Here is a 27,261-nt window from a genome sequence, read left to right as displayed (position 1 = left end):
TCTGACCACACCAGTTACTGTTGCTGGTGCTGAAAGAGCTTCAGCGGAATGAAACTGATCAAGAATATCCTGCGCTCAACCATGACAGATGACAGGCTTCTGTGCTTGCACTTATCTCAATCGAAAACAAGATTGCCAGATCTCTGGACTGTGACGCATTGATTAACCAATTTGCGGAGAACAAGGCTCGAAAGAAGCGCTTTGCGTAAATACGGAATCCATGTACACTGTAGGCCTAAGTATACATAATATGAACCCTGTATATTGTATAAAATAATACAGCATTCAAGTTTCTGCATTGTAAGGGGCCCCGGACATATGTTCGGAGGTGGCCATGTTCTTTGTTGCTACGGCCCTGTTCCCCACAGCTCATTAAACCTAATTCCAGTGACAGATACCACTTCCTTAAATACATTATAATGCTGAGGACTGGGCTAGTGAGACTTTGGTCATTGCAGCAGCTCTGAATGAGTGCCTGTGCAATGTGGTAGAAGATCTCTTCTTAAGTTATCTAGGTTGAAAGGAGCCATTTTGTTTCTCCCAACTGCTGTCTCTCTAGCACTTTGTATTGGTAACATGTTAACTAGCTGAAAACATGGTTTTTTTTTCCTTCTAGTTTTTGGCACAAAAGCCAAAATATTTGGACTGAAATATTTCAATTCAGAAATGCCACCACAGTGTCTCACAGAAATTGCAGTTCATTTCTATTTCATGGGCATACCGTGAGATTACTCCAGGTTTCTAAACCTAAACTGATGCTGCAACTGCAGTTAGCATTCCAGCCCTGTGTAAACAGACTGACTTCACAGTGCTCCTCCAGACTCTTCCTTCCTGCAACCCGGGCTCCTCCCTCTAAGGGTTTGTCTCCACTTACAATGCTACAGTGGTTGTAGTGCTTCAGTGTAGACATTACCTATGCTGACAGAAGGGATTCTCCCATTGGTGTAGGGAATCCACCTCCTCAAAAGGTGGGTAGCTAGTCAATGGAAGAATTCTTCTGTTGACTTACCATGGGATTGAGGTCAGCTTTACTATGCTGCACAGGACTGTGGATTTTCATATCCCTGAACGACATCGTTAACTGGACCTAATTTTCAAGTGTAGTGTAGACCAGGCCTAAATTCCATGCAGGCTGCTACAATCTCCCATGAGGCACTGCCTCCCCTCACTGTTGATATGGGGAGGTGGTGCTTCCTGGGAGCTGAAGTCCAACAGGCAAGCCTAGCCCATTGAAGAAATGGGAGAATGAGGTGCCCAAACTACAACTTTCATGAGGCACCACAGCGGCCTTTCAGAATTGAAATATTTCAGTTTTGGGCTGGAAAATTTTCCAAACCACTAGGTCTGAATAACTGGAGGTTGGGGGAATATGGATCAGAATCCAAATCTGGATCCAGAATCTGCAGCTGGTCTCTCTATATATAAAGGGTGAACTCTAAATCCTGGATTCAAATATCCTTGAGCTGTAGGTAAATTGGGATCTGGATCCAAACTTATGTCTTGGCTCATCTTTACCTCCAGCAGCACTTGCCCAGATTTAATGTATTCCGAGAAAATGCCCTCACATCACCAAAAGTCTTGTATGTGACATAATATATACAAAAGCAGCTGCCTTTAGACGTAAACACCTGGCAAAATATTTTCGAAAGTTGGTCATTAATCATGTCTGTGTGTTTTATGAGGGTCACATCCCAGCTGTTTAATTATTATGGAGAGTATTTCTGGAGCTACATCTTTATTCAACATTCTTATTTAGAAACGTGCCTTTATTTTTCCCATGTATGGAGTCTGGCTTAATCAAATCCCTTGGTTGAATCATGTGGCCAAAGCCTCAGAGGACAACTCAGGATAGGCTGCACTCTGGTTAGATCTGACTGAATAACTACATCAGTTTGAAAACGTGTGTGAAAAGTTTTCTATGGCTTGCAGCACACTCAGCTGTTGAACGCTTTAAGGCTTGATCCTGTAAGGTGCTGAGCACTCTGGCTTGATCCAGCAAAGCACTCAAGCATGTGCTTAATATTAAATAGATAAGTAGTCCCTTGGCTTCAATTTCCCTACTCCTGTGCTTAAAGTTAAGCATATGCTTCAACACTTTGCTGAATCAAGCCAGGGTGTCCAACACCTGGCAGAACTGAGCCCTCAAGGATAAATATTTGAATCCTGATGTGAAGAGATCAGGGAACTGTTATAGGCCAGGACCTGCTCCCACTGAAACCGATGGCCAAACCCCCATTGACTACAGTCGTGCAGAATTCTGGCTCCACCACCCATGTGTATCTCTGAAGTCAATGGAATTTTACCAGCACAAGTGAGATAAATATCAAAGCTCGGACCCTGTTGATTGGTTGTGCTGTGTGATCCTCAGCCCACATCTTATGCACTCTTGAAATGATCTTTAAACCTTTCTAAAGGTATCATTGTTTTTTAGAGTCTCTGGGCCAGATCTTCAGCTGGTGCAAATAAGCACAGCTCCGCTGACTTCCGCCCATTTACACTAGCTGAGGATCTGGTAAGTGAAGGGTGGCTGATAGATATGATAACCTGTATTTGTTATTACACCCTAACTCTAAGACAAAACTACATCACAAAGCCCCAAAACAAGGACCCATGAAAGGCTTTAAATGAATGTCAGATTCATTTCTTGAGCAGAGAACATCTGCATTTCTAATGTGAATCACAGTACTAAATAACATGAGATGCCGGGTTTATATGGCACAGAGGACAGAGGGTGGGTAACTGTAAGTCTAACACAAGGCAAGGCGAAGGCCAGTTGTGCTGAGTGTCAGACAGCTGAGATAATTCCTCACCTAATAATATTCACATGAGCAAGCAGGTAAAGTCCCTGTATCAGAAAAGATCCCAACTGACTTGAGAGTTGTTGTAGTAATGCCCCAAAAAGATGGTGCCTCATTGTAGTAGGTGCTGTACAAACACAAGGTGAAAGAAGTTCCCTGTTCCAAAGAGTGTTCAGTCTAAATAGACAAAAAGACAAAGGGTGGGAGAAATTGATGGTTATTATCCCCATTTCACAGATAGGAAACCGAGGCACAAAGTGCCTTGTCTCAGTCACACAGGAAGCCTGTGGCAGAGTGAACTCAGCTGGGACTTGAAGCCAATACCTTGAGTTCGAATCCAGTGCCTTAAGCACAAGACCATTCTTCTTCTTTGGCCCCAAGGGCATGGTCCTGGAAATATACCAGCTATACGTGCAATCAAAATGCACAGGCATTTTAGGAACAGAGCCGAGGTGTGTATAACTAGGGTAGGGAATTTCAAAGGGGTCTAGGAGAGTTAGGCACTGAAATCCCTTGCCATTCCAATGGGATTTGGATGTCTAACTCCCTTAGGGTCCTTTGACTCATATTAGGATCCTATTGTCGCCAACTCTCACCTCGATAGGACAGTTCTTTGTGCTGGGTTAAAGTCAGCACAAACAGCTGCATGTGGTACACTGGGATTTTGTTCAAGAGACCTGACATGTATGCTTCGAATAAACAATCTGGCATGCAAATAGATAGCCGGGAACATTAAAGAAGGTTAAACATGAGAAAGGGAAGAAAAGTCAGAGAGAAAGATATAAGGGAGAAAGAGATGATAGAAGAGGGACAAAGTGCTATTTCATAGTGCAATATGAAAAAGGAAAGGCATCTCATTTCAATGTGAGAAAAGGGTTGGCATTGTAATACCCCACTTCTCAATTAGTTCCACTGTAATCAAGGAAAAATCAAAGTCTGCTCAACGTCCTTTATACCATTCATTGTTACCATTCGTTGATACCTCCACCATGTCCCTCTTTATCTCCTCTCTAAACACAATGGGCTGGACTGAGAGACACTGCACAGTACCTCACTCCTGAGCACTTGCTATTTCATTTGAGCTAAGGCTCTTCCAGGATGTTCTTCCCTAAGAGGTATATGACCAGTAAAATACCTGACATGTTTGGTGTTTGTTAAACCTGCAGCAGTTCCTGACCTTAAACTAGATCCTAAAGCTATAGCAGTACTCTGCAAACAGTCAGTGCCTAGCAGTGGACAGCAAATTATTGTATGCATGCCTTACCTACCAAACACCTATACCTATAGGTAGGGTGACCAGATGTCCCGATTTTATAGGGACAGTCCCAATTTTGGGTATTTTTTTATATAGGCTCCAATTACCCACCACCCCTGTCCCGATTGTTCACATTTGCTGTCTAGTCACCCTACCTATAGGCCATAGGTGGAGATCATAGGTGGAGTTTGCAGAGGGCAAGAGGGGCGTTGCCCCCCCAAACTGTAAGCCACAGGCAGGCATCCTGAGTGTGCAATGCAATGAGTTCTGCAGAGGAGATAGGAGATGTGCTGTTCCCAGCTTTATACCACTTAAAAAAAACATTAACAGATTGAGCCAGATCTTCAGCTGGTATAAATCAGCAAAGGTCCAGAGAATTCAAGGGGGCATTGCCAATTTACACCAGCTGGTGATGTGGCTTATTATCAAGTATAAAGAAACAGATGTTTCATCTCAACATAATATTGTAACCCTAACTTTGACACTTAGACTGATGAAGTCTGTTAGCGTACGTTTGTTATCTTGACATTGGTATCTTCGTATCTTCTTTTAAGGAATGCTGTTAACATTTCTCTTTTATTAGTTAATATATTTACCAATGGCAGCTGACTTGTTTTATTTTGTTTATTTTTTAGCCAAAATATATGTAACTGCTTTTTTTTCTGAGAATAATGTGTATGTTGCATGATGCGAAAAGGATAGAGCATTGTTGATGTATGGTAAAATTATACATACTTGTATGTGTTATGTAGACTTGCATTTCAGGCAGATCAATACATAGTTAAATATATTATTGTGTTCATTTCACTGGGGTTTTGTGTTGAATATATATTTAAGACAGCTGCTGAAAGAGTATTATTTTGGGGTCAGAGTTAAGGTTGCTCTATTGTCATTCCAGCCCTGGTTCTGGGAAGCACCCCTGTTCAGGAGAGCACTTAAGCACATGTTGAACTTTAAGCACATGCTTAAATCCCATCAGTTCCAATTCCTTGAAAAAGCATTTTAAAGCCCTTTACTACTCAAAGGCACTACAAATGCATAGGGTCACATTCCTCCATGGTGTAATGTCAGTAGCTTCAGCGGAGTTAAACCGGGATAATTTAGTCCATAAGGGTACTATTACAACTGACTCTCTATTTCCTTTCTGGGATATTGCAACCCTTGGCTGCTTAAACCATTTAATTAATCTACTGCCTTAGAATCCTCCCTACTTGACTAGCCTCACACACTGCATCCCGCCTGAGAATTGGACAGTGGAGGATAAATTCTTACTGATCTCCTCCATTCTCCTCGCTACACTGTGAATTTGGCACTCTCTCTTTCCTGCCTGTCTAAGAGTCTAGCAAGCCACGGAGAGCACCTGTGTGTCAGCGAGCTGCCAACAAAGATAAAACTCCCAACTCACTGGAAATATATGGTGTCTGAAAATTCTCTGTGAAACCAAAAGAGAGAAATTCCCTGCCATACAGCACAGTCTAGAGCAAGTATCCTTTCATCTCTTATATATTTCTGTCTCATGTGTGAGGAGTCTAGGATTATACTGTGCCAGTAGAGGAAACCTGCTTATAACCCCAAAATGATTATATATAAGACAGCACAACTACATTACACTGCTCTACTAGAGTAATGATCATGGCTGTTTCCAAGTCTACAGCCCCACTTGTGGAGGATCAAGGAAGTGCTTACTGATTAAAGAAGACCCGCACAAATATTTACAGTGATTATAAGTGCAAGGTTTGGAAAGATTTAGAAAAGAGAGTGTGTTTGTCCAAAACTTATCCAGACTTCACTGAGCTGGAATCTGAGCTGAAAGACTTTTGCGGGCAAACCTTATTTATGAGATTTTCAGAATATACTGATTATTGTCCAGCAGGGAGTATATCAGAATAGCATTCAGTGCCCTATCGTCCTCTCAGAGATGAAGGCCTAGATCTGGAAAGATTGAAGAATGTTCTTAACTTGACAGGATTACTCACAGAGCATAGGCTTCAGAGAGTGAGCATGGTCTGATGGTTACGGTGCTAGTCTGAGATTTGGGATACCGGGATTCATTTCCCTGCTCTGCCACAGACTTCCGGTGTGACCTTGGGCAACTCACTTGGTCTCTGTGTACCTCCATTCCCCATTTGTAAAATGGAGAGAATACCTCTGCCCTACCCCACAGGGGTGTTAGCAGGCTCTCACATGCAAAAGTGATGTACCCTTAGAGAGATAAAAACAGGACTGACCACAGTGTGTAAAGTGAAGTGTGTGCTTAAGTCTTTGCCTGAATCAGAAACTGAAAGTAACAAACAAAACTCTTCCAACTTCAGAAATGGCCAGATTCAGTTTGAGATTCAGACCACCAGTTCAAATCAGTTTTCAAACCCTGCAATTTCCTCCCTTATATAAACGTTAGGGGTTTTTTTCTGCCATCTTTAAAATGTTTATAGACTTAGTATTAAAACAGGATAACAGAAATATATTTGAGTATTGATTGTAAATAACATTTTACATGAACTGGTTTATAAAAGTGATCAACATTATTTATACTACATTGTTACTTTTTATAGGCGCTGCTTGGTCCTGCATTGAAACAGTAGTGAGTGTGTGGTAATTCTAAATGAAATTTGATAAGCACCTGCAGCTTCAGATAGCAGCTCTATAAACCTAAATACATACATTTAGGCCAGTGTCGCTCCACTGATGTCAGACTTCAGTGGAACCGTGTTGATTTACAGCAGCTGAGGATCCGTCCCATTTTTGGCTAACTGCTATTTAATTAATGAAGGGCCAGATTTGCATTTGGTGTAAATCTGTATTGTTCAACTGGAATCAGAACTAACAACTAACCTCTTCATTGATATCAAGGGCGCTTTAGCTGAGAACCTGGCCTGCTGTCTTGAACCTCTACATCTCAAATCAGTTGAGTTTCGTTGAGGGGTGTTGGGAGGTTGCATGATAATTGTCTCTGGGATATATAGCATTGCTCAGAGTTTTCTGGGACCAGCCTGGAGGCCTCATACTTTGCATTCCTATTCGGGACACATGGGTTTAGTTTATAGCTCTTGCTTTAAGCCGGAGCTGACAGCACGCTGAGTCCCTAAAGGGAAATGAAGAGCTTCATATTGCTCAACACAGATCATTCCAGCCAAGTGAGGAGCAGAGCCACTGAGCTACAAGCTCTTGTCTCGGCCTCCATCCTTGAGCAAGGCAGAGGTGACTGTTACCTAGGGTGACCAGAGGGCAAGTGTGAAAAATCAGGAGAGTGGGTGGGGGTAATAGGAGCCTATATAAGAAAAAGCCCTCAAAATCGGGACTGTCCCTATAAAATCAGAACATCTGATAACCCTAATGTTACCAGCCAGGCAGGGGATGGACGATGGGGATGGGGAGAGAATGAAGGTAAGTAACCATTTCTGTCCCAGTGAGCAAAGCTGTCATTTAACATTCACGTTGTAGCTGTCATTTATTATGTAAAGTGAGTTTAAAAGTGTATTGAGGCTATAAAGTATTACATGGCTGTCAAATATACACATACACAAGTTTATCCCAGACTTAAAGAAACAATCACCGGTAAATCCCTACTTTCCGTGCATAGTGAAAATCTCATTTTGCAGTCAACCTTTGTATAATGCAAGGGGCTAGTGATACTCATTCATCATTATTAATACTAGCAGGGTACATCACTTTTGCATGTGCGCCACTCTGCCATGCACATTGGCCAAACTGGACAGTCTCTACATAAAAGAATAAATGGACACAAATCAGACATCAGGAATGGTAACATACAAAAGCCAGTAGGAGAACACTTCAATTTCCCTGGACATTCTATAACAGATTTAAAAGTAACCATACTTCAACAAAAAAAAAACCTTCAAAAACAGACTTCAAAGAGAAACTTCAGATCTACAATTCATTTTCAAATTTAACACCATTAATTTGGGCTTGAATAGGGACTGGGAGTGGCTGGCTCACTACAAAAGCAACTTTCCCTCTCTTGGTATTGATACCTCCTCATCAATTATTGGGAGTGGACCACATCCACCTTGAGTGAATTGGCCTTGTCAACACTGGTTCTCCACTTGTAAGGTAACTCCCTTCTTTTCATGTGCCAGTATAGTTACGCCTGTATCTGTAATTTTCACTCCATGCATCTGAAGAAGTGAGGGTCTTTACCCATGAAAGCTTATGCCCAAATAAATCTGTTAGTCTTTAAGGTGCCACTGGACTCCCTCGTTTTTTTAATGTACAGGCACTGTCAAAACCCCTGCAGATGCATCACCTGTGCACATCAGAGTTTCTCCTGCTGTGGAGCTCTTAGACACTTTTAGCCTCTGCGCTGCTGGAGTGAAGGCTCTGCTGTGAGGGATTGATGAAAAGCAAGATCTTCCTCCTGCTGCTTGCAGTTTTACTCCAGTTGGGTTACCTAGGGCGGTGGTGGAATCTTCACCCTTAGAGGTTTTATGGCCCGGCTTGACAAAAGCCCTGGCTGGGATGACTTAGTTGGGGTTGGTCCTGCTTTGAGCAGGGGGTTGGATGACCTCCTGAGGTCTCTTCCAACCCTAATTTTCTATTGTTCTAATTCAACAGCATTTTAAATACATGCTAGAAGTCAATATCTGCTGTTGCTACATGCCTCTAGCCCAGAAAAACAAAACAGCCTCCGTTAGGAGATGAAAGCATGTGGGTTTCAATCAGGTGAGTTAGCAGAATAAAAGATGCTTCTTTTTTGTAAGCAAGTGCTTTCTGTACTCACTTGCACTCTGTGTGACTTCATCTAAGCTTTCCTAGAATTCACAGTCAGCTATAGGTTGCCAATTTTGGTTGGACATATTCCTGGAGGTTTCATCACATGACATAATCTTTAATTAAAGATTAATCTTTAATTCCTGGAGAATCCAGGGCAATCCTGGAGGGTTGTCAACCCTAGTCAGATACTCCTAAAGCACAGAGAGACAACGTGGGTGAAGTATTGCACAGACAGGGGTTACACATTTTCATTTTGTAAAGGCGCAGAGTCAGTGACGATAGGCACGAAAGAATAATCCTTCCTAAGGACACAAGTAAGTTATCCTTCAGCTGGCAGAAAGTGATGATGCTATGAGGCCATTGGTTGGAGCCTGAGATTCTTTGTAAAAAGGTCATGTATTCCTGTCGATCCCGCTAACATCAATAAAGGGCCTATGCGAGCACTGGTCACCATGCTGCATTGCAACAAGAGCCTGCATGGGAGAAGGTGCAGAAGGCGGTTGGCTGGGCACCTCCTTGCCCAGGAGTCGGGGGAGATGAGGGGCCCCGGCCCAGGGGCCGTGAGGGGGAGCAGGTTTCCGGGTGCTGATGCTGAATGGGGCTGTCTGTAAGTCACCTAACGCACTGGGGGGAGGAAGGTGGGGGTGGGGCTTAATTCTGTTTTGTTCGGTGTCACCGGGGGCAGGCGGGCCGCGAACACCACCAAACTGTGGGGGCTAGTTTACGTCCAGCCCCACGGGCTGCAGCCCCACAGACGGGACTCCCGGCCCGGAGCCTTGTGTGGATGCTGTGGGGCAGCTGGGGGAAGGGGGGGTTAAGCCATCCTCATGCTGGGGGGGCTCCTGACCCAATGCAGGGAGGGCAGTGCTGGGGGGGTGTCCCCATGGCAGGGAGGGGTGGAGGGGCCGAGGCTCGGGACTGGAGGGGCTCCTGGCAATTGCAGCCTTTTGCGGCCCACCCCTAGCCCAGATAGGGACTGCAGTTCTGTGCCCTCATCCAAGATGGCCGACTCGTTAGGTCCTTCTGAGGGAAAGCCGTCTAGCTGCCCATACTCAAGATGGCCGACAAGTAGGGCCCGGCAGGTCCCCGAGGGCATAGCTTTGCTGCCCAAACCCAAGATGGCCGTGGAGGGCGGGGTGACGCTTACAATGTGCACTTGGCGGCCATCTTGCATTTGGGCGGCAGGCCCGCGGCAGCGTCGGTGGAGCGGCCTCCGCGGCGCAGCTATGGTGGCCGTGGCGGGAGGCGGAGCGCTCGGCGCGCAGTCCTCCGGACTGTACCATCGCGCGGGGAGAGGGGGAGAGACCTGCGCTGCTGAGTCCGGGGGTGCGGAGAGCAGCGCAGCGCAGGCAGGAGCCGAGCCCCATGAGACTGCGCGAGAGCAGCGCGCTCCGCCTGGCAGGGTAAGGCTGGGCTGCCCTATGGCTACCCCTGTAGCCTATAGCTACACCCTCCCCGCCCCATAGCACTACGGCCCCTATAGCTACACCCTGCCCATCCCCACAGCCCCTATAGCTACACCCTGCCAACCCCTATAGCACTACAGCCCCTATCGCTACACCCTGCCCATCCCTACAGCCCCTATAGCTACACCCTGCCAACCCCTATAGCACTACAGCCCCTATAGCTACACCCTCCCCGCCCCTATAGCACTACAGCCCCTATAGCTACACCCTGTCCTCCCCTATAGCACTACGGCCCCTGTAGCTACACCCTGCCCATCCCTACAGCCCCTATAGCTACACCCTCCCCGCCCCTATAGCACTACAGCCCCTATAGCTACACCCTCCCCACCCCTATAGCACTACAGCCCCTATAGCTACAGCCTCCCCACCCCATAGCACTACAGCCCCTATAGCTACACCCTGCCCATCCCTACAGCCCCTATAGCACTACAGCCCCTATAGCTACACCCTCCCCACTCCTATAGCACTACGGCTCCTATAGCTACACCCTGTCCTCCCCTATAGTACTACAGCCCCTATAGCACTGTGGCCTCTATAGCACTGTGGCCCCTATAGCTACACACTGCCCTCCCTGATAGCACTACAGCTCCTATAGCTACACCGTCCCTGCCCCATAGCACTACGGCCCCTATAGCTACATCCTGTCTGCCCCTATAGCTACTCCCAGCCAACTCCTATAGCAATACAGCCCCTATAACTACACCCTCCCCACCCCTATAGCACTACAGTCCCTATAGCTACACTCTGCCTGCCCCATAGCACTACAGCCCCATAGCACTATAGCCCCTGTAGCTACACTCTGCTTGCCCCATAGCCCCTATAGCTACACTCTGCCTGCTCCATAGCAGTACAGCCCCCATAGTGCTACAGACCCTATAACTACACCTTGCCTGCCTGTATAGCACTACAGCCCCTGTAGCTATACCCTGCCCACCCTATAGCAGTACAACCCCTATAGCTACATCCTGTCCACTCCCGTAGCACTACAGCCCCTATAGCTACACCCTGCCCATCCCATAGCACTACAGCCCCTATAACTACACCCTCCCCACCCCTATAGCACTACAGCCTCTATAGTTATGCTCTTCCTAACCCATAGCAGCACAGCCCCCTATAGCTATGCTCTGCCTGCCCCATAGCTCTGCAGCCCCTATAGTTATCCCCTGCTTGCCCCTATAGCTCTATAGCCTATCTAGTTAAATCCTGCCTATCCCATAGCTTTGCGGACCTTTATAGATATACACTGCCCAACTCCTGAAGGCAGAAACTGTGCTGATTAGTAAAGACTGGGGGATGCCCCTATAACTGTACCCTGCCCAACTCCATAGCTATATCCTGACCAGCCATGATAGACAGCCACTGTGCCATTGGATAATATGGCTGGAGTTGCTCCTATAGCTATATATTCTGCCTGGCCCCTATAGACAGACACTGGGCTGATGGATAATTTGGCTGAGGCTACCCTTGTAGCTATACCTGGCCTGCCCCTTACCTGTGCTAATGGGTAAGGTTGGGGGCTGCTCCTATAGCTGTATATCCTGCCTGCTCCTCCTGTAGACAGGCCCTGGGCTGATGGGTAAGGCTAGGGGCTTGCTCAGGGACCCTATCCCCTACAGCTAATCCCTGTGCGGAAGGGTAAGACTTGGGTAACACTGGCTGCTACCGTCCTGCCTGCCACAACTGAATCCTGTGCTGAAGGGTTTGCATGGTAGCTCCCTGGCCCCTTCTAACTAAGCTCTGCTCTGATGACTGCCCCTGCCATTGCCGCTCAAATTGCTGCTGTACTGGACACATGTCATCGCCGGCACCTGCCCTCAGCTACACATCTTTGCTCTGTTAAAACTAGTACAGCTGGCAACCTGAGGTTGAGCACTCTGTGGTGTTGAATAGTGTTAGGGTTGCTGTCCCAGTCCCTGCCATGCCAAGCCACTCCTCACACTGTACTGGCTTGTGCCCCAATCCTGCAAGCACGTGATTCATGTGATGCGTGTGAATAGTCCCATTGACTTCAGTGGCAATGGTCACGTACTGAAAATTAAGCACATGCTTAATAATTTGCAGGATCGGGAACTAATTTTTAAAATTTCTGTCTGTGTTACACCAGCACCTTTAAACAATGGAGAGTAAGAGTATTTCAGTACCGTATCTTCTATTTTAAAGCCTAACATTGACTGACTGCAGGGTAAACAGGGAAACAGACTGACTAAACTGCTGTAGTGTGCAAATTAAGCAGACTGAGAAAAGGGAGGCAAATAACGTTTTTCTCTAATCTCTTTTGATTAGTCATTTTAGGATGTGACTTGTAACTAGAATGGGCACAAAACTTTCAGATACAACTGTGATTTATTTGTTTTGCCAGAGGACAGTGTCCCTTTATAATGCTGCTGTCATCAGTTAGATGTGCAGGCCTGCCACGTTTCATACTTTTGGAGGGAGTCACCCCCATATGGGATACATTTTAAAGCATTTTATTTTAACTGCCTCTACTTTTGCTCTTAAAGTTGTCTTTTAACAAGACCCAGACAAATCAACCATTTTTCAGTAAAATACAGTGTCCCTAAATGGTCCAAGTTTTACAGTCCAAAACTGTGATGGTCCAAAAATTATGGAAGGGAGGTGCATTTGTTGTGGTTTTTTTCTTTTTAAAGTTTGTGTGAAAGATCATGCATTTGTTTTTATTCTACTAATCAGAGCCCCAATTCTGCATGCACTTACACATGTGCCCAATTTTACACAGGTAAACTCAGTCAGACCCTTCAGGCAAATATACTTAATCAATTGCTTAAGTGTCTGTAGGATCAAGGCCTTCTAGCTGTACTTTAATGGTCCTTTTCAGCAGGGCCGGCTCCAGGTTTTCTGCCGCCACAAGTGGGAAAAAAAAACCAAAACCAAATACCCCAAAACTGCAGCAGAACGATCGCGCAGCTCCACTCTTTGGTGGTGATTCAGCGGTGGGTCCTTCACTCTGAGAGGGACTGAGGGGCCCACTGCCGAATTGCCGCAGAAGACCCAGTCCTGCCGCCCCAATAGCACCCGAAAGGCCACCCCTTGGTATTGGCTTTTCAGCATAGTACTAATGCAAATTCTCTTTATCCAAAAGTCCTAGTCATCCAAGTCCAGAATGTGTCCCCCCCGTGTTAGTTAATCGTCTGTTTATAACTTCTCCATTAGCCTCTTAGTGCTAAGATAATTTATGGCAATACATCTGTTGCACTGCTGAAGGGTGAGTTAATGTATACACTCACAATGTGGTTCTGTGGCTGCAACACTCTGTTCAGTTCAGAGTGCAGCATGTGTAATTATTGTGGTTGTATCTACAGCAGCATCTCTGCTCAGAGCTCCCCTCCTATCTCGGAGCCCCGCAGCTGAAACATGGCCCCTCCCAGTGATCAGTGGCGCAATCATCACTGAGAGACTGTGGTCAGGCAGCCTGAGCACTGGGACAGACACAAGGTAGGCAAGGTGTGCAGGGGAGAGGTTGGTGCATACAGCACCACCATTCATTGGCTCATAGTCTGGAATGGCAAGAGCAGCAGCCAATTGAGTAAAGCAGCATCCCTGAGTGACTCTTCAGCCTGCCACATCCAGCTGTTCTCGGACCTATCGGTATGTCTGCGTGGCGGCTGGGAGCAAACCTCCCAGGCCAGGTAGCTGCTAGCAGGGCTTGAGCTAATGTGGATGTTTTGGCTCAGGCTGGAGGTCGGGCTCTCCAGCCTACGGTTTGAGAGCCCGAGCAACAGTGTCCACACGGCTATTTTTAGTGTTAGCTTGCGCCTTTTGCTGTGTTGTTTACTGTACATTTCTAGAAATCTGTGTATGAACAATCCTGTGCTGGTAGAACTAAGATTAAGCAATCAAATGGGTCAATGTCTGCCTTCAGTGACATATTCCAATATACACGCACATCTTTTTACTCTTCTGAAAAGTACTTTCCTTTAACAAAGGTATTTTGCTTCCCTCTTTTCAAAATAAACCTTCTTTAAAATTCACTGGTAGGGAGGAGCATATTTTTTCTGTTTCAAATCAGGTTGATGAATAAGGATCTAGTCCTACAGACATGCACAGCTTATAGCTTTCTCAGCAGCTGTAATTCCATTGATTTTGATGGGACTGTTCACATGAGTAAAGTTACTCGTACATAAGTGCTGGCAGGATTGAGCCCTCAATTAAATCAAAATTAATGGCATGGAGTGTTCAGAAGTATTCCAGGTTGCTTATTATCATTGTCTTTTTCTAACAGAAATCCCGAATAAAATCCTATCCCATCCGTAAAAATGCGTTCACTGGAAAAATATAGTTGGGCACAAGTTGCTAAGAAATCCTGGAATACATAGAAGCCAGGAAATAGTTACAGTGCCTTAACATTATTTTAGAAGTCACAAATCATGAATTATTTATACCTTGCAGATGAAAATGTGTTTTAATTACTGCTGTTTTTATTGGATTAGCTTTGAGAATATTGCTACTGCAGCAAGTGAGCTTTTAAGCTTGTTATTCAAACCCATTCGTTGTGGTGTATATCGATGTTTATGCATCACGGGACAGTATGTTGAAGGCAAGTTTGCCCTCTTATTTGCACATTTTATATACAGTAGTAACGGACTTCATGTCATGTCAAATATGTAATTCACATAAGGAACAAAAGTAAAACTTGATGTAATTTAATGCCGATTGTTACTACTGGGCTGAGAAGGAAACACTCCAACATCAAGGCTAAAGTAACTGCACCACTTAGCTTTTGCATCCTGTAAAACGGAGCTAACAAACAAGAGAGAGACACTCAAGCTATTTGCTTTGGCCTAGTGCTCCTCTCTCGGTTCTGAAATTTATTTGTAAAGAAGTTATACGATTTAGGTAAACACACATTAAATAATAAGACTTTTAAATCTTCTACTAGACCAGGAGTGTCAAACTCATTTTTGGAGTGGGCCAAATACCTTTTTAGTTATGGTTGGGGCATTCATTTATGATTCCATACTGTCCTCAATCTAGAGTGGATCTCCCAGTGCTGTCAGTGGAAGATCCCCACAAAGATCAAGGGTGGAATCAGGTCTTGATTTAGTAACTAAATTTTTAGTTTATTGTTCTTATTAAAGCCACGTTCATCAATCACTCAGTTTGAAAACGAACTTACTCTTAGGACAGCCACTGTATCTGCCTTGCTTCTTTTCCTTCTCTATCTTTCTTTCTGTTTCTCAACTTTTCCCTCTTGTTTTTCCCTCCTGTCTTTTCTCTGCATATCCTTCCCATTGGCTTTCACTTCCACCCTTTTCCCCATATCATATAATGAAATTATCAGTGCTTATGTACCATTAGTTATTTAATGTGTCACTGTTATGCTCTCAAGTTAACATCACTGTGAGATGAATTGGAGAAAAGGAGTTCACACCTCCAAGTCATTGTTTCAGGCTGTCTGCAGACTCAGGAAGACAGCAGTGCATCACTGATTTCTAATTGTTTTGCATTTGGAAGGCTAATTTTGTATCCAGGAGTGCTAGAAACTTACTCTAAAGCCACATAAATACATCCGATAGGTTAGATCCAGCCCTCTGGCTGGGTGTTTAACATCACCGTACTACATTATACTACTAAGACCCCCTGTACTAACTAAAAGGTACCCAGGTAAAGAATTTGGAGTCTACCTACTCTGTATGGATAGGACTTGTAGCAAGGGAAGACCTACCTTTCACGAGACAGCAGCCTAAAGCTATTGTTTTCCTAGCACTATAAGGGAACATATGCCAAACAAACTGGAGCAGTTTAGTTTACTCCATGAATTATATACCATAGTAGGCTAAAGGTTATGAGGAATAGTAACTACCCACTGTATAGACATTTTGGTTCATACACAAAGGTTTGCCAGTTCAGGAGTAGATTCTGAAACCTTGGAGATACTAAATGGATAATATAGTCATCAAAATCAGTTCCTAGCTATGAATCCCTTACTAATGTCCTAGGTAATGTAGTGACTGTTTTAGCATTTTCATCACTTAGTTTTGAAATGACTTGGCATGAGCTGTTTGAACCTATATCTAAATCTGCTTCAAAGATCGGAGAACCCTGTCTTATCTCAGCTCTCAGACTGGGCACCAGTAGGTGGGCATCTGTAACTTCCTATGAATAAAACTTTTCAGGGTGAGGAGTACTAATCGGGTCTCATAGGGCTAGTGGAATTGACATAACCTATTAGATCAATAATTTATTCCAGAGTAATAATGATACCCAGTACTATAATTGATGCATTTGTGTGATATTAATAAACATTTATCGTGTCTTCCAAAGGCCCAAGTCAGTATCATGACACTGTTGTGCTGGGACCTGTACAAACACACACAAAAAGACTGTCTTTGCCCCTCAGGGTTCATAGTTTAAGATGCAGTGTTAGTGTCTTGTGCGGCTAAAGGCAGAAAAGCCACAGAGCCATCAAGCTTCTGTCTTATTGTAATATTTAGAGATGCCTAGAGATAGTTGGCAAAATGCAGAATTTTTTTTGTGAAAAATGTTTGAAATTTTTCATCACAAAATTTCAGTCTCTGTAGGCTGAATGAAAACCAACAAGAAGTTCTCAATATTTTTTTTGGTCAAAATACTGTCAGCATTTCTAAAATTTTAAACCAGATCTGTGTCTCTATTTCCTTCCATGTCCTATATATTTCTGTAAGTAATATCCATACAATTTAAGTTTTGCAAACAGTAGAACTCACAAACTTGTACCATTAATCTACAAGCCTGGGTATGCTCATTAAAAACCTGCTAGACTCTCTGCTCAACAAAGATTTAACCATCTGTTGCTATCATGCAGGTAGTGTGGCCTACTGGGTAGAACACTGGATTGGGACTCAGTTCCCAACCTGCCACTGGCCTGCTGGGTGACTTTTGGCAAATTACTTCTTGCTGTGCCTCAGTTTGTCCATCTGTAAAATGGGGGTAATGCCAATGAGTCTCTCAGTCACTCGTGTGAGTAAGTGTGATGGCCTACTTTGCAGTTAAGATGAATGTGAAGATGATTGGTGCAGGTGGATGAGATGTGCTCTAATGGACTCTCTTGGTGTTTTTTCTGGCAGGATGGAGAAGAAGAAAATTCTAATGAAATCCAAAGTTGCTGCTTCAAACCTTCTGAGTGCGCTGCATTCGCTCTATCAGTTTGGTCACTTCTGTGATGTGACAGTTCATACTGAGCACCTAGGGATCCAGGAGGAGTTTCTGGTTCATAAGGCTGTCTTGGCTGCTTCCAGCAATTACTTCAAAGGGCTTTTTCTTCACGGTGAGATGTTGGATGCTAAGAATTGCACCGTGACGCTACAGGACATTTACTCAGAAGAATTCACCTCCTTTCTGGAATTTGTCTACACTGCAGAAGTAGAGATTGACGCAGAAAAGTTGCATCGGATGAAGGAGGTAGCTGAGAGACTCGAGTGCAAGGATTTGCTTGACATTTGTGAAGAAATGAAGGCAGAGGGTAGAAACGCTTTAGATTTGAGTGTCCATTTGAAAGGTCAGATATGTGAAAATGGTGGGTCCCAGTGGGCTCGTGTCCAGCAAGCAGAAGACAATGAAATGAATGATTCTTCCCAAATTGGGGTGACGTCCATGAAGAGAAAATTTTGGGACAGCCAGGAATGCAGAAAATTGCTACCAGACTACGAGATTGTTGATGAACAACGTGCAAATCCCAATAAAGGTGGGACAGATCTTCCGGAGTCGAAAGCTGGGATGGTAAAGTCAGACAAACGGAACAAAATAGAGACAGGTGAGATGATTAGCATGGATACAGTCAACCCAGAGGAAAATAAGACAAGCCATTGTGCCCTAAACCAGTCAGACTCAAAGGAAACCTGCATAGTGATTAGAAGTGTGCTACCTGGCCAGGAGGAGGATGAAAATAGTTTAATTTCTGAGCTCCCCAGTAAAACTGAACGTAGGAAATCACCTCGCAACGTATCAGAAGTCTTGCCACAAATGTACACGTGTGAGAAGTGTAACCAGTCATTCCATTTCATCAAACATTATCAGTCACACATGGAGCTGGAGCACGACATCAACATAATCCTCAAACACAGCTGCAATATGTGCGACCAGCTCTTCTCGAATCGCCAGAACCTCAGGCAGCACCGCCTCACAGTTCACAATGAGGAGCGACGCTTCCCCTGCGTGTTTTGTGAGAAGAGATTCAAGCGCCGGAAGGATATAAATGACCATATCCGGAGGGTGCATGAAAAGAAAAGGAATCCTCAGGCGTGTCCATACTGCAACAAGGTTATCAGCTCCAAATGCGGCCTGACAGTTCACATTCGAACCCACACTGGAGAGAAACCTTATAAGTGTGAACGCTGCCCAGCCAGCTTTGCTCAGAGGTCTGCTTACAATACCCATGTAAGGTACAGCATTTTGTGTGAGTGTGTGTGTCTGAGCATTGAGAGAGGGGTATTTTCAAGATCCTGATCGCTTCAGAGCTAGGTTCTTTGGGCCCTTGGAAGGTTGCAGCAGTGCTGGGCTGGTGTTTTCAAAGCCATGCAGGGGATTTAAATGCATTGAAATTATTGGGGGTTGTGCAGCTAAATCCCCATTAGTGGCTTTGAATGTCTCAGCCTTTGGGTTTTAAACATGAGTCTGGGATAACTGTGATGTGTTAAAAATGAACAAGACCCGGCTAACAGGGTGATCACAAATCTATTTTTATTTGATCCTGTGCCCTGCCGGCTGTGTCTGGGTTGTGTGGGCATTCGCACAGGCCTTTTCCGCACTGACTGACTAGAAACGAATCAGTAAAATTTCACAGGAGTCTCCAGATCTGCAAACAGGGACGGAATTTGATTTTTATGACAGCATAAATATAGAATTCCCATTGGCCCAGGACAAAATTCCTGATTTTCAGCTGTTACAGCCCTCCTGAGTCCTGAACTGATTCCAAGACCCTCTTCTGACTTTTTCAGCGATTCAGTCCTCCTATTATGACCCTCATACGTTTGTCCTCTTTTCTGGCTCCCTCTGGAGTCCTCTGCTTCCCCAGCCGTGGAAAAAGCCAAGTCAAATAAGTGATGTACATGTTTTGGAAGGCCCTGAGATATTGGCACTATTGAATATGGAGAAGAAATGTTAGGTCATATGAGAGATATTTAAATATATAAGTTTTTACTTTTCTCTCCTTCTGAGTCCTGTACAGTTGAAATCATGGGCCCAGATCTGCTGTGTTGGAGTCAACTCAAAGCAGCCCTAAAACTGTAGTAGTTGCCAATAAGAGGATGGCTCCATTATGGAGGAATCCTTTGTTGAGACCATGCCATTGTAATGGCTCCTACTTCACTGTGCCCCCTGTGGATGTATAGGAAGTATATCCCTATACTCCCATTATCTGACTGCCATAACCCATATTGGAGCAACAGGCAGCTGGCATAGAGTAGCCTCCAGGTAGGAAACTGGTCTGATGATTAGCCTGTTGAATTGGAAATAGTTCACCTCCCCATGACTTCATAAATATCTGCTTCAATTACCTTTGGTAAATGAAATAACCAAACATTCATTTTCTGATATAGCTGTAAAACTTATCTGAAATTTTTTCAAAATAAATCACTTTAAAAATGCGTAGTGTGTACCTTCTAAAAATGAAACCTACATCTGTCTCTGAGTTGTGAAGAATATGTATTAAGGTTATAAAAACCAACAAGAATGCACTTTTATGTAGACAACCATGATTAAATCGAGTCTTCCTGACTAGTGATTTAAATCAAATCCACCCTGCTGTATTATTTTCCCTACAGGGAACTAGGGCACAGAGAAATTGCCCATGATGACACAGGAAGCCTGTAGCAGATCTAGGAATTGAACCCAGATCTTCTGAGTCCAATCCAGCACCTTCACCACAAGACCATGCTTCCACTCAAGCATGAGGATTATTGGCCCCTTTAACTTTCTCCTAGCTAATGCAACTACAGAGAATAGTTTTATCTCTCTCTCTATATGTAATTCTTTCTTGAATTTTATTAATGCATTTAATAAATCGATAACATTGATGCTTTAAAGAATCCCTCAGGAGATTACATATATAAAAAGATACTATCCATCTGTTTCTAAAGAAAATCTGCATTCAAAGACTTTTGTGTGACACTGATGTGTATAGTGAGAAAGAAACGAGGTACTCAGGGAGAGAAATGTGATTGACAAAAATGATTAGGTTCTGTATATTATAGACAGTGAGCTCAAAGAGGAGGGTTGAGTGAGGCTAAATTTTAGGAAAATGCAGACTGAACAGATAGGAGTAGAAAAATAAAAGTAGTACGGTAGGAGGGAAATCCACAATAGCAGGATGAGCAGATAATTCCAGACTTTTAAAGCATTTGCAGTTACCCAGTATCAGTCTTTTGTGTGCCCAGCACACAAACTGTAATCTTTCAAAACAATGCAGTGTGGCTCTCTGTTTCATTTTCTTTGTTATCTTATTGTCACATGCAGAGGGAAAGCAGATCGATCCCATGCAGAAATCTCCCAGACAATTTGTTTTAAATTTGTGGTTATTAACAGTTCAAACATAGATTGTGCAGGATTACCTATTTCTTTGAGACGGATGTTGATACACTTATCTCAGTGTTCATAAGGATATCTTTATCTGGCCCTAAATTAATAAGAAAACTGTTGGTGCTGCAGTTTATACAAATAGAGGTGATGCAACCTGTTAGTATTTTTTATAAGAAAATGTTTGTGTTATGGTCTTGTTTGTTTGTATTATGATAGTGCCTAAGGGTTCTAGTTAAATATTGGGATTATCTTGTGCTAAGTACTGTAGTAACTCTAGTAAAAAGACAGATTACCATAATCGACTATCTGCATAAACAGTCAGCAGATTTGCTTTGTCTAATTGCATGCACAAAGCAGGCATGTCGTTGCATAAATTTTGCCCATTCAATGACATTTCTAACTTGTTTAAAAACCAAACACTGCATATCTTTCCATAGTCACTATATTGTAACAGGGAACTCAAGATTACAGTGAAGGGTTGAATCCCAGTTCTGCCTTCTTATCCACCTACCCATGTGCATGTCCCGTGTGAAAACACTGGGAATTTCTTCCATGCAGCTTAGAGCTGAATAGTGCCTTTGCGTTATGGGGAAATCATATATGGCCTGCAATGAAATTCTTAACCTGTCAATTAAAGCAAAACATCAGTTTTGTTGTTTAAGAATCACACCGTGTTACAGGGTCAAATATGGCAAATATAATGTGCTTCTTTAAGGAAGTGCTAAGGGTAAGATGCAGTAGATATTTAAAAGTATGCCATTTTGTATTCATTGTTCTTAATTTAATTAAAAGTAAAGCAAGAGGATCTCAAGTTGTATTTGGAAGAACCTATTTGTTAGACTGCATTTACAGTCTCTCATTATATTAATTAGGTAACACACAAGTTCACTGTAGAGGGGGTCCTTTCCTGAGGACCTACTGGTTTTAAACTTCTGCCAGGCCGTCAGTGTAATAGCCATTGCTAGCTGTGAAAGCAAGGATATCCAACAGTTTAAGTAATGCTTCTACAGAATAACTTGCATAAGACACTTCAGTTATCGTTGTTTATCTGGTCTCACCTTTCTGCAATATTTCGTTGCTCTCTTGTTCTAGATGTTCTACTAGTTTGTGAAAGGCAACATTAAAATGAATATGAGAAACCTGATTCCTTCAGTGTGCATGCATTTAAAACCAGGTGTTTAACTCTACTATGGTTGTGTTCTGTTTTTAACAGAAAAATACATGACCCTGGGCAAGACAGGAAGCTTATGCCAGTCTACTGGATGGTAGTTCCACCTGCAGATAGACCAGATGCAACATACTGTGAAACAGATATTAGCAAAGACAGATGGGATGGGGCATCAGATCCTGGGTTGCGAAAAGCTGCCAGGAGCAAAGACGCCATGGACTACGAGGAAGAACCAGGGAGCTCATCTGATGCACAAGTGGATTGCAGCAAAGCAGGGGAAGAAAGGAAGGGGCAATATGATGAATCTGAAGCTAACAGAGAAGATGAAAATGAAGACAGGGATGAGGATGAAGAAGAAACAAATGTGAAGGGGGAAGAGGAGGGAGATTACGATGCAGTTTATTCTGAAGCAGATGGTGGTAAAGATAATGAGGATGTTAGTACAGATGACGATGATGATTCCTCTAATGATAAAGATGCTGAAGAAAATGAATCGGGTGAAGACTTTAAAATAAAGAAGGTAAATAAGGCCCGGGTAACTAAGAAGTCTGCCTATGTTATAACATGCGATAAATGTGATGAGCAGTTTGTATCTCGAAAAAAATATGTGGATCACTGCAAAGATGTCCATCAGTCCTTGCCTGGTAAAGTCTATCAGTGTGATATCTGTAGCAAGTCATTTGCTAGCTACAACAGCTGGAAAGAGCACAGAGCGTGTGTCCATACTGAAGAAAGGCAATTTGCCTGCACCCTCTGCAATGCTACGTTTAAAAGAAAGAGAGACGTGAGGACGCATTATATGCGGAAGCATGAAGGGAGAGTGAAGCGCCCACTCTGTTCGGTCTGTGGGAAGATTCTGAGCTCCCGAACTGCATTGGTGTTTCACATGCGGACACATACAGGGGAAAAACCCTACGAATGTAGCATTTGTCATTCAAAATTTGCACAGCCATCACAGCTTAAGATCCACACCAGGTCAGCCTACAGTCTTGCTTCTCCCGTTACTGAGCCCTGCATGCACCCTGCCTCAGCACTCCTTCCCTTGAACAACCTACTGTCTCCCAGTCATTTTTCTGCAGTATCCATGTAATAGAGGAATGCTGGGATTTATGTTGGCCTGTAATATCAATGATTAACGAAGTTTAGTTTCTTTTATTTATGTAAAGTTGTTTGTCTACTCCAGGGTCATTACCTTACCTTTGGGAAAGACTTAAAACATAGCAGTACCATTCATACATAGTCACGCAAATGGTGATTACTTCCAAATAAGATTGATCCAGATCCTCAGCTAATGTAAAAAATGGCAAGAGAGGAAGGATTACCCAGTGGTTAGGCTTGTCTCAGATTTAGGAGACCCAGGTTCAATCCCCTTCTCTGTCACAGACTTTGTGTGCGACCGTGGGCATGTCATTTAATCTCTCTGTGCCTCAGTTCCCTACCTGTAAAATGGGGACAATAGCACTGCCCTACCTCACAGCTGGTGCAAATCAGTTTGTGTGATTTACACAGGTTGAGAGTGGTAGCCCAGGACACACTGTAGAAGCCTGGAGAGATCTGCTGCTAGCCTAAGGAAAGAAAACACATCCACATTGTCATCACCACCACCAAAGCAGCAGCCGCCAGTCTTTTGTGAGTTCTGGCTCTTCCCTGTTGTTTGGAAATAGCAGACCCATCAATGAGGCCCAAGATAACTAAAACTACAGTAGAATTTTTGAAAAGCCAGTATTTAAATTGAGATCGATGGGACTAAATCTTCCTTCAGTGGAGTGGTGCCAGTTTACACCAGCGGAGTATCTGTCCCAGTATGTTTGTCACACTTATAAATAGTGAGGTCATCGATACCCGCTACACTTGAGGTTTTTTTCCCTTCCAAAGACAAATACAATCTTGATGATAAAGTAAAGTAATATATTTGTGTAAATGTCTAGGAACCACGTGTTGTATGTAGTGTAATTGTAGACATGTTGGCCTCAGGATATTAGAAAGTCAGGTGGATGAGGCAATATTTTACTGGACCAACTTCTGTGGGGGTGAGAAACAAGCTTTCAAGCCACACAGAGCTCTTTGTCAGGTCACCTCCTCTTGTCTGTCTGCACTCACTCCTTTCCCTCATTCACCTGCTAAGATAGGCAAGCAGCCCTTTTATTTGACATAACCCCAGGCTTTATCAGTTCCTGGCTGGATCACAGCAAGAGCATACATATATTCACACAAGGAGTTTATCAGTATCAGGAGCTTCTCAGAGAGGTATATGTTCATCCTACTCATCTCATAGAACTGGAAGGGACCCTGAAGGGTCATCAAGTCCAGCCCCCTGCCTTCACTAGCAGGACCAAGTACTGATTTTTTGCCCTAAATCCTTAAATGGTCCCCTCAGGGATTGAGCTCGCAACCCTGGGTTTAGCAGGCCAATGCTCAAACCACTAAGCTACCCCTTCCCCCCTAAATGGGAAGTAATGGGACTGGAAGTAACCTGAGTATTATTGTGATTTTTGGTGTAAGGGACTGTACTGTAATGGCAAGCTTATCTGGGTAGCAAGACAGAATGGAGTTCTCATGCGGACTGAGGTGGTTGTAATGCCTGAGGAGTTCACATTTGGTTGGTGAATCTAAGTATAGAACTTAAAGCCAACTTAGGGTTTGTGCCCTGCTTCTTAATAGTCTGCCCTGAGGTTGGTGTTCATGCTCGTGAGCCACTCCAGACAGCTTGACACATCTCATGCATGAATGTGTGAGGGGCGCTCATAGCTGGGGTGAGCCACAGAGTCCCCCCTGTAAGTGGGTGAGGGCACTCACAGCTACGGGGGCAGTCACAGGGTCTTTCTCATCCAGGTGAGAAGGATGCTCACAGGTGGGTTTGGGAAGGGGGAGTCACAGGGATCATTGTTTGTTTTTCCCTGCTTCTTTTCTCCCTTTGAATTCTGGTCCCGTCTCCTGTTTTTCTTGGGAAACTCTACGGGTGACTGGAGAGCTGCTGTGTTTAACGTTGTGCCCACAAAGTGCTGTAGTATAAGTAGAACTGGGGAAGGAAGTATGGGTAGTCTTGCTGGCCTGTTCCATGCTACCAAATTTCACAGGGCCTGAGTGTGGCTAGGATCAGTTATGCTTTACAGAACATTGGGTTCATCACTCTGGTGTATCATCTAGCAGCCAATATAGGACAATATAGTTGGACTGTCCTTTTGGCCACAGAGTTTTAGGGCTGATCCTGCTGTTGAGGCACGAAGGAAGAAAAAGAAAGGAACTGCCAGAGGAAAATTTTGCATGCTCCTCTTTAAGGCATTGTAAGGGAATGATCCTGAGCCAGTGTGAGTCAGCCGAGCTCCGTCAGATTAATGAAGCTACACTGACTTACTCGATCTGAGGAGTATGAATGTCTTTGCCAAGGGTTCTTTAGGCTCTCCTCTCCCTCCTCCCCCATCTATTCATGCAAAATCCAAAGCATCAGATAGGGTCATTCATTGCAACAGTACACCTTGGGGTCTGCATGCACCTTTGATGTAATATGCATGCAAACCTTTAATTTCCTTGCTGAGCTGAACACATATATGCCAACTCCCACATAGAAAATCTAGGCAAAGTCTCCAGGACCGTAACATCTACAGTTACAGGAAATTAATTTCAAGAGGAAATGCTATTTTAAACCCCCTGACTATAATGCTTAATTTGTGCTGGGGCTTGCCAGGACTGAGCCCTGCCACATCTAAGCTTGGTGGTTCATAGCCCTGGCACCTCTGGGCTTGCTGCCTCTGTTATGAAAGGGGAAAAAATTACTTGTGCCCTGACACCTCTTTCATTACAAATTAGGCACTGCCTGTCTAGCTGTGTTTTCTCAATATCTCTGTGTTTCACTTCCTGTAGGTCTCATACAGGAGAAAAGCCATATGTTTGTGAGGACTGTGGAGCTTGCTTTGCTGACAAAGGCAAACTAAATGGTCACAAGAGGACACATACAGGTAGGAATTAAACACCGTGGGCTTCGCCCTGTTCTGTTCTCACCCCTTTATTTGGTCAGATTGAATACAAGTTGTCTGCAGGACATCTCTGTAGAAAAGAAATCATCCAAATTCCTAAGCTTCTCGGCAGCAGGGAATAGGTGAGGGCAGAGAAGTGCACAGTATATTTGTAACTCGCAGGAGGTACTCAGATGATGAGGGCCATTTGGGTACGTGGATAGGTAGACATCAGAAAGCCTGTCTGAGATGCAAGACCAAAGAAAGAGCTTGGGAGAGAGAGATGGATTTTGGGAGTCATCTACATAGAAATGGCAGCAGAGGCCAAGTGAGTAAATAGTTAAGTCCAAAGCACACCGTGAAGAGTTGCAAAGGGATCTCACAAAACTGTGTGACTGGGCAACAAAATTGCATTTATCAACATTGAATTTCATCTGCCAAGTAATGCACACTAGAAAACATAATGCCAACTATACAGTAGAGCCTCAGAGTTACGAACAGACCAGTCAACCACACACCTCATTTGGAACCAGAAGTACAGCAGCAGCAGCAGACACAGATAAACAAATACAATACAGTACTGTGATAAATGTAAACTGAAAAAAAGGAAAGTTAAAAAGAAAAAGATTTGGCAAGGTAAGGAAACTGTTTCTATGCTTGTTTCGTTTAAATTAAGATGGTTAAAAGCATTTTTCTTCTGCATAATAAAGTTTCAAAGCTTCATTAAGTCAATGTTCAGTTATAAACTTTTGAAAGAACCATAACATTTTGTTCAGAGTTATGAACAAATTCCATTCCCAAGGTGTTCATAACTGTGGGGTTCTGCTGTACATACAAAATGATGGGATCTAAATTAGCTGTTACCTCTCAAGAAAGAGATCTTGGAGTCATTGTGGATAGTTCTCTGAAAATATTCGCTCAATGTGCATTGGCAGTCAAAAAAGCAAACAGAATGTTAGGAACTATTAGAAAAGCGATAGAGGATAAGACAGAAAATATCTATATAAATCCATGGTACGCCCACACGTTGAATACTGCATGCAGATCTGGTCGCCCCATCTCGAAAAAGATATATTAGAATTGGAAAAGGTACAGAGAAGGACAGCAAAAATGATTAGGGGTATGGAACAACTTCCATATGAGAAGAGATTGAAAAGAGACAACTAAGGGGGGTGTGGCAGAGGCCTATGAAATCTTGACTGATGTGGAAAAAGTGAATAAGGAAATATTACTTTCTCTTTTGCATAACAAGACCTAGGGGACTCCCAATGAAATTAATAGGCAGCAGGTTTAAAACAAACAAAGGGAAGAATTCCTTCACACAACACTCAGTCAACCTGTGGAATTCTTTGTCAGGGGATGTTATGAAAGCCAAAAT

The 27,261-nt window shown here is 43.7% G+C and overlaps 1 protein-coding gene across 6 annotated transcripts in view; it reads left to right on the top strand.

Annotated features, from left to right (window-relative positions):
• The first annotated feature begins 10,023 nt into the window (after positions 1–10,023).
• LOC115649251 (GDNF-inducible zinc finger protein 1-like) overlaps positions 10,024–27,261 on the top strand; it is a 22,774-nt gene continuing 5,536 nt past the window's right edge. For 5 of the 6 annotated variants that reach the window (XM_030558051.1, XM_030558048.1, XM_030558052.1 and 2 more), the window contains exons 1-4: positions 10,024–10,187; positions 17,315–18,628; positions 21,976–22,905; positions 25,792–25,886. In XM_030558051.1, coding sequence (XP_030413911.1) covers positions 10,150–10,187; positions 17,315–18,628; positions 21,976–22,905; positions 25,792–25,886 — 2,377 coding nt within the window. In that variant the 5' untranslated portion in view covers positions 10,024–10,149. Of the gene's footprint in view, positions 10,188–13,582; positions 13,704–17,314; positions 18,629–21,975; positions 22,906–25,791; positions 25,887–27,261 lie in introns of those variants that run through there. The other variant, XM_030558049.1, reaches the window with a different exon arrangement.

Source organism: Gopherus evgoodei, chromosome 3 (genome assembly GCF_007399415.2).
Source record: "Gopherus evgoodei ecotype Sinaloan lineage chromosome 3, rGopEvg1_v1.p, whole genome shotgun sequence".
Classification (NCBI taxonomy): Eukaryota; Metazoa; Chordata; order Testudines; family Testudinidae; genus Gopherus; species Gopherus evgoodei.
This window is presented reverse-complemented; position numbering and strand designations above follow the sequence as displayed.